This window comes from Thamnophis elegans, chromosome 7, assembly GCF_009769535.1.
Source record: "Thamnophis elegans isolate rThaEle1 chromosome 7, rThaEle1.pri, whole genome shotgun sequence".
NCBI lineage: Eukaryota > Metazoa > Chordata > Lepidosauria > Squamata > Colubridae > Thamnophis > Thamnophis elegans.
The window spans coordinates 22,730,395-22,745,509 of record NC_045547.1 but is presented as its reverse complement, the minus strand read 5'-3'; the positions used below and the strand labels follow the sequence as shown (position 1 = coordinate 22,745,509).

At 39.5% G+C, this 15,115-nt stretch overlaps 1 protein-coding gene across 1 annotated transcript in view; it reads left to right on the top strand.

Annotated features, from left to right (window-relative positions):
* The window catches only part of KIAA1549 (KIAA1549 ortholog), a 122,220-nt gene that overhangs the window by 98,013 nt on the left and 9,092 nt on the right, over positions 1-15,115 (top strand). The window contains exons 12-18 of the mRNA XM_032222121.1: positions 523-647; positions 6,256-6,461; positions 8,268-8,491; positions 10,350-10,494; positions 12,160-12,453; positions 13,315-13,367; positions 14,124-14,272. Of these exons, the coding sequence (XP_032078012.1) occupies positions 523-647; positions 6,256-6,461; positions 8,268-8,491; positions 10,350-10,494; positions 12,160-12,453; positions 13,315-13,367; positions 14,124-14,272 (1,196 nt within the window). The remainder of the gene's footprint in view (positions 1-522; positions 648-6,255; positions 6,462-8,267; positions 8,492-10,349; positions 10,495-12,159; positions 12,454-13,314; positions 13,368-14,123; positions 14,273-15,115) is intronic.

Here is a 15,115-nt window from a genome sequence, read left to right as displayed (position 1 = left end):
CTAACTCTGTTTTAGGCCTGACGTCAATAGGGCAACCTTGGGCCAGTCATTCTCATTCAGCTCTTGGAAAACCAGTAGCAATCCATTCCCCAAATTCTCCAAGAATAATACTGCAGAGATTTAGCCAGAAAATATACAGGAATGATTCAAAGGCCCAAATCTCTCTCTCTCCCTCCCTCTCTCTCTCTCTCTCTCTCTCTCTCTCTCCCTCCCTCCCTCCCTCCCTCCCTCCCTCCCTCCCTCCCTCCCTCTCCCTCTCCCTTTCCCTTTCTCCCTCTCCCTCTCCCTCTCCCTCTCTCTCCCTGCCCCTCTCTCCCTCCCTCTTTCTCTCCCTCTCCCTCTCTCTCCCTGTCCTCTGTGGACTTTATTTGAAAGTAATAATGCATTAGTGTGGGTGAAATGAAGCATTGATTAAAATTCACACTCTTTAGTAACCTTATATATGCTACTCTATTGTTTATTGTATACCATGAACATGAAACATACCATTTAATAATAATAACATTGTTTTGGTATACACAGAGTTTCCCCTTCTGATGCTGATTCCACAGTGAGTGAGCACTCGAGTGGCCGAGACACAGGAGATGAGAATGCAAGGCCTCAAACAGCTGCCAATGACGTGAAATCTCAACGAGTCAACAAGTCTGGTAAGTTACATGCTGTTATACTTTTATATAACATTGAAATGATTTACAGGAATATAAACGCTGTTCATAAATACTAAAATATTACAAATATTGAAACAGATTGATATTTCTCCTGACCATCATTTGCAAAATACATTGATAGGTCCCTGGATTGTTTGTTTGTTTGTTTCTTTTGTTTGTTTGTTTTGTTCTGTTTTGTTTTTGTATTGATTGTAAATATTCAAAGTGTTCAATAAATGCTTATGTATTTGACTTTGTCAAAACAAATTCTGTTCTGGTTACTAGTTTTCTGGTAAATTTGAATCCTTTTGTATTCCTTGACTAATTTTGTTAACAAATGACTGCTAGAAAGCCCTGTATTTATTTATGCAAATAAATGAAAATATTGCAATAGTAACTGTACAAGCATATAAAATTCTGTCCAGAACTTTATGCAGTAGACCTTCAAGACCATTAGAACATAAGGCATTCAGGTAGTCATTAACTTACAACCATTCATTTAACAACCATTTGAAGTTACAACAACACTGAAATCAATGACTTACAGTTGGGACTTGCAGTTACAACCTTCACAGGATCCCTATGGTTGCATGATCAAAGGTTGAGCACTTGACAATCCCCATGCACTTATGGTGACTGCACTGTCAGGGGGTCATATGATCACTATTTGCAACCTTCCTAGCTGGCTTCCAACAAGCAAGTTGATGGAGAAAGCCAAGTTTGCTTGATGGCCACATGATTAACCTAACAACCCTACATGAGATTCAATTAACCCTGGTAAAAAAGTCATAAAATTGGGCATAACTCACTTAACAACTGTCTTATTTAATAAAGGAAATTCTTATCCCAATTATAGATGTAAATCGAATACTGCCTGTACTTCCAAATTATCTAAGAAGGGTTATGGTATGTCCTTGGTCAAACAGTAGAAATAATTTCCTTGTGTTAACTTAGAATCCTTCTCAGTAATGTATGGCTTTCCTATCATGATTTGGTGAATTATAATGATATCCTTTCTTTTATTTTCTCTGGATGCTATCAGGATTAAACAAAGTGGGTAAGTTTAAAAAAGAATATGAAGCTGGACCTAGAAAATTTAAACATGGAATGAGAGGTTCTTTATAGAAGTAAATGTAATAGATTTTCATTTAGGTGTCTTTACTGTGAATATTGACATGAAACAACTTTATTCTAAATAAATATGTCTATTGGCTCATTAGCAAATAATTGTCTACCCTTAACAATTTGCTGTGGTTATGTTCAGATCTTTCATATGCTTAGCTACTTAACTGAAGTTGAATTTCGGATCTTGTGCATGTAAAACCTATGCTTGATCTATACACTTCTCTTTGCAGCATGTTATGCATGATGCTTTGCTAATGAAGGAATTTAGAAATGCAAGGTAGCTGGAGAGGGCATTTCTCTAAATTCTTTTTTTATGTGCTGCTTCTCCACCTTTCAGATGGCAACTCTTGCACATTTTAGCAGGATTAAGCTATCTGTAAGTCTGACACCAACAACCGAGGCAGCTTCCCAAGAGGGAGATACAGAGAGAGAGAGAGAGAGATACAGAGATACAGAGAGAGGGAGGGAGGGAGGGAGGGAGGGAGGGAGGGAGAGAGAGAGAGAGAGAGAGAGAGAAAGAGAAAGAGAGAGAGAGAGAGATTAACAAAGTAAATATATCTGAAGGAAGATACGGGGAATGTCAGAAAGAGGGATTGGGTGTCCCCACTTAACTGAAGCCCCACTTCAATTAAGTAGCTAGGCATATGAAAGATCTGAACTTTGGGCTCTGATCCAGATCTGTTTACTTAAACTCCTTCCAAAAATTAAAAAGTGCCCTTCCTTGTCCCGGACATTTTAAAATATATTCCTAAGGAAAAGTATTTGCTGTGGTTTTATTTGTGCACACATGTGGTTTGACCTCAAATAGGCAGCTGTGCATAAGCTTTCTCCCCCTGCATTTCATCTTCAGCGGACTTTAAAAGATTCTTAGAAGCACTTCAGCCTTCAGGTGACTTCTGTGAGGCTACTGATTTATGAGTAAGAGTTGTCTGAATACAGGTTTTTATTTGTAAAACAGGGGTTTGTAAAGGATCTAGTTTTCCATTATCATAGAAAACAAAGCCTTAATCCTAAATCTCTACATTACCGGATTTTCTTCTTACTATTAAAATCATATTCATCTCTTGATAATAATCTTTATTGCTTCACTTCAGTCAGTCATTTAAGAGTTGTACACAAAGCCTTCTTTCAGACATAAAGCTAAGCCATCTTAAAGGTTTTTTCCTCCCCTTCTTGATCTAATTGCAAAGTGAAAATTGGAAACCTTTGGTTCTATATTCAGTTGAATCCTCAATTGTTGCTAGTTTAAATTCAGTTTTTTAAAAATAGTTCAGTTTCATAAAGTAATAAGAAGTAGGTTTATTTTAATCAAATGTAAGTTACCGTATTTTTCAGAATATAAGACGCATCAGAGTATAAGACACACTAAGGTTTTAAAGAGGCAGATTTTTTTAAAAAGTAGGTAGGTAGATAGAGGGATAGAGAGGGAGAGAAAGAGAGATAAGTAAAGTAGGTAGGTAGGGAGAGTGAGTGAGTAGTTAGGTAGGTAGGTAAAGGGATAGAAAGAGAGAGAGAGAAATAGAGAAATTCAGTAGAGAGGTAGGGAGAGAAAGGGTGTAGTAGGTAGGTAGAGGGATAGAAAGAGAGAAATAGAAAGAGAGAGAGAGAAATACAGTAGATAGGTAGGGAGAGAGAGAGAGAGAGAAGGTAGGTAGGGAGAGAAAAAGAGAGAGAAATGCAGTAGGTAGGTAGAGGGAGAGAAAGAGTAGGTAGCTAGGTAGGTAGGTAGAGAGAGAGAGAGAGAGAGAAATACATAGATAGATAGGGAGAGAGAGAGAGTAGGTAGGTAGGTAGATGTTTCCAGGTGTATTTACCCATGTCCTGGAGAAGCAAATTGCTGACAATCTGCAGCACCTAAGACTTGTTTCTGCTGGCACAGCACTTGATCAATCTAATTCTCATCAATCATTCTAACTAAAGAGCTTTCCAAAAGGAAAAAAAAAGTTTTTGCACTCTGCAAACCTCCCAAAAATGGCCTGTTTTTCATGAAAACGGGCCCGTTTCCCCCCCCCCCGAAAAAAGACATGAATAGCCTTTGGGGGGCTTGCAGGGTGCTCCTGGGGGGTGGGGGGAAACGGGAAAAAACGCCCCATTTTTCATCAAAAAAATTGCATGCATAGCCTTATGGAGGCTTATAGAGTGCTGCTGGAGGCTGGGGGGCAAAAAATGGCCCGTTTTTTGCTCATTTCTTCCCTCCCCAGCCCCAGGAGCTTTCTGAAAGCTTCCATAAGGGTATGCACGGCCATTTTGGTGAAGGGGCAGGGCTTCAGGAGGCAAAAAATGCTGTATTTGATGTATAAGACGCATCCAGATTTTCAGCCTCTTTTTTGAGGAAAAAAGGTGCGTCTTATACTCTGAAAAATAGAGTAAGACATCATGATTCTGTGGTTTGTTATAAGCAAAAGTTAAGTTTCTGGCTTTGTGACCATTTCCAAAAATGAAAGTTAGAGGGCTTTTATAGAATCTTGCTTTCCATAGTAAAGTCATGATCTTGTATTTTGCTGAGATAGTCGTCTTGCTCGCTCATACTTTTTAATCTTCTTTTGACATCTTCTCAGCATGACCAAGCATTACTAGAAAAGTCATGTGGCTTTTACTGGCAAAAACCTATAATTCTAGAAAAGCAATAAAAAAAGCTAATTTTGGCTTGGGGAGGCATTTTGAAAACAGTTAATCGAACTCGTACAGATACATTAACTTGATATTTATGTTGTAAATTAACTACCATCTTTGGCATTTGCTTTGTTACATAATATAAGAGAGCATTTCAGAGAGAGAGAGAGAGACATGCGGGAAGTGTTGTTCAATGCATTGCAATATTAATTGCACATCTCATTTACAATAATATATAAACTGACAGCAAACTGCTCTTCTTACTAACACTGATGGTATTACCTAGTTAGGGTAATGAAATAAATAGTATCATGGTTATTAAGGGAGAAGTAGATTTATTTATATTTGCCACTAATCTCAGCAAACTGATATATATTTGTGAGTGGTTTCTGTTATTATAAGCAATAGAGATAATATTTCCACTGAGTCCCCTCTACCCCAAGGGAATCGGGCTCCTTCCAAGTCTCCAGATTATTGAAAGAACAGCCTATAGTATCAGTTTGCATTGTAATGGGTTACAACGCAAACTTTCATTGTAGCATATTGTTGTGACCTGCCAGTGGCCAGCAGAGCTGGCAGCAGAGTCAGACACTGAGGAGGTTGAGGAGGAGCATGGGCCAGTCCTGGAGGCTTGGGAAATCTCAGATGAGGGCTCTGGCACTGATAAGGTGCCTACGGAGCTAGACAGCAGTGAGGCAGAGGAACAGCTGGAGCCTGTTCCCAGTGTGCGCAAGCGCAGAGCTGCCAAAAGAAAAGAACAACTCAGAAATCAGGGTAGACTTGGGAGTAAAGTCACAGGTGGAAGGTGATTGGCCCCTCCCATAGGAAATAAAAGAGGAGTGAAAGGGGAGGGGGCTTTTGCAGGAAACAATTAGTTCATTTGGTTGTTAGATTAGTTTCAGGAGTGTGAAGATCTGTCTGTGAATCTCAGAGACTCTGTGCCCACCCTTTCCTTGCACAGCACCTCATTTGGAAAATATTTATATGGCACCTTTCCAAGATAGATAAGGTCTGTACTCATAAATATTCCTTTGAAGACTGTTTGCCAGGCCTTGCTGAATGTGAATGAGAAGAATTCACATTCGTTTAATAAAAGGAGTTTTGTCGAGACCAGGATTCTGCCTCATGCTTTTTGGGGAAGCCTAGGTCAAAACACATGTAGGCTGGGGCATACAGATAGTCCTTGACTTACAGCCATTCAGTCAATGATTGTTTCAAGTTACATCAGTGCTGAACAAATGGTGGTTAAAACCGGTCCCCAGTGTTCTGGTGTCCCAGCACCCCAGTGGCACAGCATCTCCAGGGACCCTTCCCTAACCCTTCCCTGCCTACTTGTGCAGCTTCCCACACTCTCTCATGTTCTCTCGCATACTGTTCATGACCCACACCCTCACATAGCCCCTGATTCCCTCCCTTACCGAGTGGCAAGCACTTTCCTGCTTGTTGGTCTTGGACTTAAAACTTCCTGCTGGCTTCCCCATTGACTTTCTCTCCCTGCAAACTTCCCACGAGCAAAATAAATGGGGAAGCCAGCAGGAATGGGAGGGAGGAAGATTTCTGATGCTCCCTACCAGGAAAATTCAACGGGAAAGTCGGCAGGAGGTCAGAAGTCACTGCTCCCACTGCTTTTCTGGCCAAACACGATTGTTCTGTTTTTCTGTTTAGGTAAGGACATATCTATGAAACAGTGACCTAACATGGCATGGGTTGTCTAGTATTACATTCTTTTTTTCTAATTACAGTGGTACTATTCAAATCGTTATTTGCTTTTTGGCCCAGAGCCTTTTGTAAATGTCACATGCCCTGGGATTTGACTATGCTTATTAAACCAATACATTTTTCTCTTTTTATATTTTTATTTGTAACCCAGGCCCTCCGCAGATCACTAATGGAACGCAGCAGCCAACTTCCGCCTCTATCTTTGAGCACGTAGACCGTATGTCCCGATCCTCTGAAATCAGTAGAAGAGTCCCTAGCAAGATCCAACTGATTGCCATGCAGCCAATCGCAGTCCCTGCAGCACAAAACCAACCCCTTTCTGACCGAGTTGCCGAAACCAACAAAATCAATAAGGAGGTACTCTCCTCTTTCATAGCCCCCCCTTTTCATAACATACCTCTCACAAGAAGAATCTGTTTAAAATGAAGCCAACACAAAATTATAGGAATACCTGGAGATATTTTGTTTAGAACTAAAAAAAAAATTAAGTGGGTATCAGGTCTGCTCTCTGGAGAATGCATTTCATAAATGAGGCCCCAACTGAGATGGCTCTCTTCTTGTATCTACTCTGCCTTGGGTGACCTACAGTTAGTCCTCTGTCACTTTTCCCAAACTATAAATCTCAGAATTCTTTGGGGGAAGGTCATGATGTATATTTAGGACTGTGCTCCTAGGCAACTCTATGTCAAGTGTACCTATTTCGGGGTCTCCTGTGGCTTTTTAAAATTTTGCTCTGTAAAGTAAAGTTGACCTCACCTTGATGCACTATGCCAGATATGACTGTGGCTCCTTCAAGAAATGAGGAGGGGCCCCAAAATGTAAAGGTAAAAATAACTTGTCGCAAAGATGCTTTTTCAAGAGGCAACTGGACTTCCTTTGTTTTCCCTTGAAGATGTTTTGCTTCTCATCCAAGAAGCTTCTTCATTTCTGACTGAATTGTGGAGAATTGCAAGGAATATAAATCCTTCCGCTCTCCATCATTCCATCAGAACTGAAGAAGCTTCTTGGATGAGAAGAGAAATGTCTTCAAGGAAAAATAAAGAAAGCCCAGTTGCCTCTTGGAAAAGCACCTTTGGGACATACATGACCTTGATGACTGAGAATCTCCATAGACATGTCAAAATAATTTGGAAATGGCAGGGCACCACATGCCTCCTGTTCTCAACATCAGTAGCTTCTGTGAAAGAATAACCAGGCATGACTCCTGGCCTTGTGGATGAAGCTGAAAAATAGGTTTTTTTTGTCTTTTTAGATTTCCCATGTGCAGAAAGTTTGTTGTAGTAGTTTCTTATATAAGATTGCTTCCATTTTTCTAGGATATTGTGCTCTGGGGATCCTTTACATGCATCCAAGTTCTCATATCTGTTTGTTTTTGCTACACTGAAAAAAAATCATATAGTCACACTTGTTAGAGCTACAAGCTCATAAATACATAACCACTACCTCTCACTGAGTGAGATAATTATACTTAAATATTTGACACTATCCATTATGTCTGCTTCAAATGGCCCCTTCATTCAAATGCATTAGAGAATTGTTAAATGAGGGAGAGAAAGTAGATTTCAATTCCTGTAATAGCAGATTCTGTGAAGCAAGATCAATATTTTAGTAATGCGGATGAAAGTAAGAAACAACAGAAATAAATATTGTTTCTCTATACAATTAACCACTTTGCTTTTGTCTTGTCTCAATGAGATTCTGCTGCAGTCGCTCCTCAGACAGCCATGCAGGAAAATTACCTGTAATTGGATGTCCAAAACAGAGACACCTCCACATAAACCCAAACACCATTCTTATCAGACTGATAATTCTTAGCTTTATACAAGCACAGTCTTTTTTTTACATAAGCTTTTACCATAGCCCGGATTCTCTCTGATTCCTTTGCTGCTATGCCTCTCCGACAGGTTTCAGGAGATGCAATTTGCATGCTGTTTGTCATGCTCTCGTATTAATATGCTGTGCTCTCTCTTCTTCTGATTGTCCTTGCTGTATGAATCATACAGGGCATGATTTCCCTACCTGAAGTTATATACTGGCAAGCATTCAACATTTTCTTCTCTTATTTTCCTTCTCCTGTCTGATCCATTTTGATCGTGTCAGAGGAAAAAGCACCAATGTTCCAAAAGAGGTTTAATGCATCTCCCTATTTTATTTTCTTGAAAGATACAGACAGCTCTGAGGCATAAATCTGAGATTGAGCATCACCGTAACAAGATCCGGCTACGTGCCAAGCGCAAAGGACATTATGAATTCCCAATTGTGGATGACGTGGTTATCATCGATACCAAAGAGCAGCAGCAGATGTACCGCAAGGCACAGATGCAAATAGATAAAATCTTGGACCCGAGTGGCAACATGCCAACTGTTTTCATAGAACCCAGGAAGAGGTAAGATGGAGAGAGTGGCATTCATTCCCATTAATTTTGAAAATGTGTACATCCCTGAAAATATCAAAGAAAGTAAAGAAAGAAACGTTAAAATATTTTATGTCAGACTCCTAAAGTATTAAGATTGTTAAAATATTTGGTGTCGTGTTTCATCTATAAATGTCTCACTTGGGAAGGCACAAGGAGAAAAGAAATTAAGGCAACAGAATATACTGGGCAATAAAAGGGAGCTGTGTATTTCTTTTCTTGAAATTTGCCTCCTAGATCTTCCAAGATCTTCAGTTTTCTTGAGCATGGCTTCTCCCTGATTAATATTAAGATGTACAAATGGGAGATCTATTTCTGGTGAATAAAAGCTGGCATCTGCTATAAACAAGGCTCTTTTAAAGGTGTAACATTGATTGCTGAACCTTCGTGTTTTTTTTGGAAACAAATCAATGCTATTCTGTTTGATAGGGCCGTCTATTGTAATTTGTTTCTCTGGCTTTGTTTTCTGTGTATTTTAATCACATCTTAAATATGCTTGTTCTTTGTTTATTCTTATTCTATACTAACTTTAGAGCCTCTTTTGGAGAGGAGGCAGGATAAACTGATTAAAATGAATAATCTATTAATGTTTTCTCAAATCAATGGCCCATATAAAATAAGTAAATAAAATGTAAACACCTGCCAAGATACCACCAACAGTTTTGCATTCATGCCAGTATTTAGAAATGTGGTTCATTTTACAATAATATCTAAACTAGGCCTATCAAATGGAAAACTAAATGAATGTTCTAGTTAATGTATTCAAATTTCAGATGTTGATGATGATTCCCTTGAGAATTTGGATAAGTGAGAGCATATCACAATTAAGCTAGCTATTTACCGCATTTTTCAGAGTGTAAGATGCACCCCCCCCCCTAAAAAAAGTGGGTGGAAATGTCTGTGTGTCTTATACAGCAAATGTTACAGAAGCTCCACCCACCTGCCAGCCCCCACCATTTGGCCTCCTTGCAGCCAACAGCATGGTCAGTTTCAGCACAGTCTGATTTAGCATGAGCAGCTGATTGGCAGTTGGATCTGCCTCTCGGAATACCTCCAATCAGCTGTTACAGGCTGTGGTAATTGCTTGTCCCATTTTCGGCCTCCGCACATCTCATTTTCGGCCCATTCCAGGTAGTGTAGATAGGCAACAGTGGCAGTGAGCCCTGCCACCTGGAATGGGCCCAAAATGGGACATGTAAAGACCAAAAACGGGGCACTCAGAGGCCAAAACAGAGATGCAGAGAGGCCAAAAATGGGGTGCGCATAGGTAGCAGCAATGGGCAGCAGTGGCGCTGATGGGCAGCAGCTATCCCCACAGCCTGGAACAGCTGGTCAGAGGTATCCCATGAGGCAAATCCAACCGCCAATCAGCTGCTCATGCTAAATGAAGCTGTGCTGAAGCTGACCAGGCTGTTTGTTGTTTGCTGCAAGGAGGCAAATTGCTGGGAGGCAGAGGCAGATTTTCTTTTCTTGTTTTTCTCCCCAAAATCTAGGTGTGTTTTATACTTTGAAGCATGTTATAATCTGAAAAATACGCCATTTATGTTTATTCCATTATATTATTCATGTCCCCTCATCTGCCAAAAACTTTTGCTGCAGTTGCAAAAACAAAAGCAATAAAAAATAGCCTATAAAATGGGAAGTAATGGTAGGAATAAAAATTCCAAGCCAAACCGTCCTTAGATAGATTGCCTTAAAATTTGAAGAGGCTTAGATAAAAAATGTTTCACATGCTACAAACTCTTTGCGGTAATGTTTCATGGTATTAAGAACACAATTTAGACAATGCTGGCAAGTCTCAAGGCATTTAAAGAAACTATTTGTTCTTTAGTTCACGGGCAAAACGATCCCCAAAGCAGCGTCGGAGGCATCAGATGAATGGAAGCCCAATGGATGCCGACAAGGACAGGCTAATCACAACGGACAGTGATGGGACATATAAAAGGCCTCCTGGTGTCAACAACTCAGCATACATTGTATGTATAGATCTTTAGGAAGGGTACATATGATAATATATTGCAACATCCAACTTGCATGTAAATGTTGCATGACTGTATGGTGAAGATTGTAAATGTTGCGTGACTGTATGGTGAAGATGTAAAATTGTTTTGTTCACAGTTATTTGAAGAGCCCTGATTTATAGATGTGTCTCAAATCTATTTTCTGTCTTAGAAGTGAAGGCATAACTAGGGACTCAAAAAAAGGGGGGGTTTCATGCACTGGGGAGCCACTTATACTTGGAAGCCTAAGCCACAATGTCCAACCCTTTAGTCAGTACAACAATTCTAATTAAAACATTGGCCTATCTGCTATTTCCAGTGAAAGGGGAGGCCTGGGTAAAAAGCTTTCAATTCTTTGTTTTGCAATCTGTAACTTAAATCAGTTATTCCTGACCTGTCCCATTCTCTCATATGATAAAGTCTGAGCTGTCTTCTGGGTGACAAACTATTTGAAGAGTGCTGTCATATCTCCCCCATTCATCTTTTCACAAGGCTAAGTGTTCCCAGTGCCGTTAATCTCCCTTAATAGAATTTACTAGTCCCTAATCTTACTTGTTGCCTTTCTCTTAATTAGTCCACTTTTTCTGAATCCTTTCCATTTTTAGCTACCACTGACCAACATGGCTTTCCTCCTACTGTATTCAAAGTGAGATATAATCATTGCAGAACAAAGTGAACAAATATAGTCTTAAATCTACTTTGATTCAACCTTTAAAAAAGGTTATTTGCTACTCTACTGATTCATAGCTGGTTTACAAATGACCTTTTTATGTGTTGTTTTTCACAAGTACAGTTTCTGGATCAGATATACTGCACTTAGAATTCATTTTTGATTCTGATTCCTTAGCATATAACTTTGTATTTGTTTCATTATTCTTAGCAATTTCTCTAATCTGTCAAGATTGCTTTGAATTTTGTTTTGGTAAACTTGGGTATTAGGGTATTTTTGAATGATCTGAAAATTTGATAACTATTCCTTCTTCCTTGTTATTCAACAAGGAAAAATGACTACCAATGTAACACCTCATTGGGTACTTTCCTTCACTTTGATAAGGAATCATAGCTGAGTGTTCCTTGAATAAGATTTTTAAACCATTTCTGTATTTACTTCCTTCTCATGTTATTCAGCCCATATGCAATGAGCTTGCTAATCAGAATGTCACTTTTTAAAATGCGTTGCTGTAGTCTTCCTTCACCTCCCTCCCATATTTAAAAAGTTCACAATCCCAAAACAGTTCTGGCCATATAGTCCAGGATTGCTATATCACCATTATTTCCCCATAAACTGCATAGGAAGATTAGAAGACATGGTTAGCTCATTGCTCAGTGAAGAAAGCTTCACCTGTTTGTACTAGAAATATTCTTGCAGCGAGGGAACCGGTTCGGGGGAGTGGCAGGTCTGGGTCGCTGCTGGTTCTGTGACACAGGCCTGAATTCCACTACTGGTTTGGCCAAACTGGGAGCAACCCACCTCTGCTCCCCTCTCTGGAGAAGGAGATACTGCTAATGATACTCAGAATATTCGCAATAAAGTTTGCACGATGTAACACATAGATGCTGTTATGACAAATAATACCACACTCAAATCATTACTTAGATAATGTGTTTGTTCTTGTCCCCCCCCCCATCTTTTTTCCCCAGTCTGATCCTGACCTTCCTGCAGATCCCCAGACTCCTTCTTCAACTGAATTGGGGAAATACTCAGGCCTGCCTTCCCATGCTCTCCAATACGTTCCTCCTCAGCCATCTATTGAAGAAGCCCGGCAAACAATGCATTCTCTCCTGGATGATGCTTTTGCTCTGGTGGCTCCTAGTACCCAAGCATCCATCACCCATCCTGGAGGGTCCGGAGGACAGTCAACAAGCACTCCTGTTCGGGCTCCAAGAGACACCCCCAGCAGTCAGTGGGGGTCACCCTACAGCCAGGCTCACACAGTTAGTAGTCTCATTGATGCTCATCTCAAGAGCTTCTTTGTGAGAAAGAATAGTTCCTTCTGTCCCCAAGAATTTGTTTTTCCTTCTTCTTCTTAAAGGTATCCTAATTTTCTGCTTCTCAGTATCTGCCCAATTGTGTCAGAGTTTGGAAGTTAAATAAAATTGGGTCTCATTAGTAACTGAATGGAAGACATCCAGGGAAGTGCCAAGTTATAAATTAGACTAGAATTTTTTTTTAAAAAAGATGCAACATTACTTCTTTACTATCAACAGAAAATTTAATGATTATGTCCTCATGGACATCAGGAATTAAATTCATGGGCATCTGCATTAATGCTTTAATAGTTAGTATTTAAATTTTTGAAAATATGCTTATCAAAATCCTTTCTTTTCTTTTTCTTTTTAACCCATTATTGTTTTCTTGTATTTTATTTATATAACATTGTTGTCTTTTCTTTTGCTAAGATTGCCATTTTCTGAATATGGCTAACTTTTTTGTAACACAGGGTGGGAAACTATGGCCCCTTTATGATTCGTGGACTTCAGCTCCCAGAATTCCTGAGCCAGCATGGAATTCTGGAAGTTGAAGTCCACATGTCATAAAGGGGCCATAGTTCCCCACTTTTGTTGTAGTAGATTTGCTTTGATTTGCTTCTATCATATAATATAACATAATATAATATAACATGCTGACCATTTTTTTTGATTTGGTAAAAGTTTTCTTAACTTAAAGTATTCAATATTTGGAAATATTTTAGTCTCTTGATTTTTACTTTTGAATTCTATTTCACAATACCCTAATTATTTAAGAAGATATTGTCATGGGTTTTTTTCCCCCCCTGACCTATGGTCTTTTTTCAGAGATACATGGATTTTGGGATGACTCCACCTTCAGCTCCAGGCCTGTTGCAGAGGTACTTTGTTAATTATTTGATCGGTGTATTTGTAGAAAAATTATTTCTTTTTCTAAGAATGATAAATACCTCTTCTTTCTTTTGAACCAAATTGCAAGCTTGGTAGACGCCAGAGAACAAGCCAGAGAACTCCACCTACACAATTTGCTCCTTCCTCATTCTGCTAACATTTAATTACATGTGTTTTGATGCATTTCCTTATCTTTAGAATAGAATAGGGCAGGGCAGGGCAGAGTTGGAAGGGACCTTGGAGGTCTTCTAGTCTAACCCCCTGCTTAGGAAACCCTACACCACTTCAGACAAATGGATATCCAACATCTTCTTAAAAACATCCAGTGTTGGAGCATTCACAACTTCTGGAGGCAAGTTGTGCCACTGATTAATTGTTCTAACTGTCAGGAAATTTCTCCTTAGTTCTAAGTTGCTTCTCTCCTTGATTAGTTTCCACTCATTGCTTCTTGTCCCAACCTCAAGTGCTTTGGAGAATAGCTTGACTCCCTCTTATTTATGGCAATGATGACAGCCAGGGAACTGAGACATAAGTACACAAATGCATCTAGTAAATGCATGGATAGATAACTACTTAAGCTATTTTATTAAGTTAGTTATTAAGGTAACTACTTAAGATATTTAAAGATATTTAAATATCTTTAAAATATATTTAAAATATTTAAGATATTTAAACTTAAATAAAATAAGTTTTATTTATGAGTGAATGGGTGGATGAAGGAATGTGTTTCATTGTTTTTCTACTAGCAGGCAAAACCTTGGATCTGGCTTTCTTCCACCTGTTGAATTAATACATCCAGACTCGCAGCCATCAGATGTCCAATATTCCACTCGAGGCATCTACCCAGAGGAAATGCCATCAGTGGCACGGCCACGACCAGTTGGAAGCACTGCAGGTAACCCTTTCTAAGGAATCCATATTACAAAGAGTCTTATCTCCTAAAAATTAGCCACCATTCGATGGCTAAGTTAGACCCCAAATCTAACTATAAAGAAGAGACATGATTAGTCCCCTTCTCATTTTAGCTCAGTAAATCGTGTCCCTGCACTGGGGAAGATCTGGATGGTCAAATACACAAATGCTGCACTCCTAGCAAAATAATTCCTCTAAGCCTCTGTGTGAACCCGTCCATATTTGGGGGATGGATTTACTTTTTCTTAATCCAACTCAGTGGGATTACCGAACCGTAGTGATTTGGCGGCTTGCCACACACCCCAAACCGGTTCTCCGGGCAGTGCCATAGGCACTGTCATCTTGTTTTTTGCTTCTGCGTATGCTCAGAACAATTTTTATTGCATGGCGCATGCGCACGCACGGCGCACCCACGAGCGAACCGGCAGTAGTGACTGCCGGAACCCTCCCCTGATCCAACACAGCAGTACAGTTCCAACATATGTATAGATCTATAGTTTGTTTGCATACAATATCGATGTTGAAGAGAAAGCAATAAAAGATTCAAGAACTTTCATAATTCCAAATGTTAGAGATTGCCCTTCATCCATATTCCCCCAAGAGGCTTTTTAGTATGAAAACGACTGTAAAAAGTACAAAAGAATTCAAACATTAGCTGGGGGGCTGGGGAGGCAAAGAGTAGGATAGAATTTTGTAAGAACTGTGATATTTCCTTGCCACAGAAGCAAGGAAAGTGCCTACAATGCCTATAAGTGCCTATAATGCACTTAGAGATAGAGTTAGCTCGTGGACCTTTCAGCATGTGTTTTGATTTATTACATGAGAT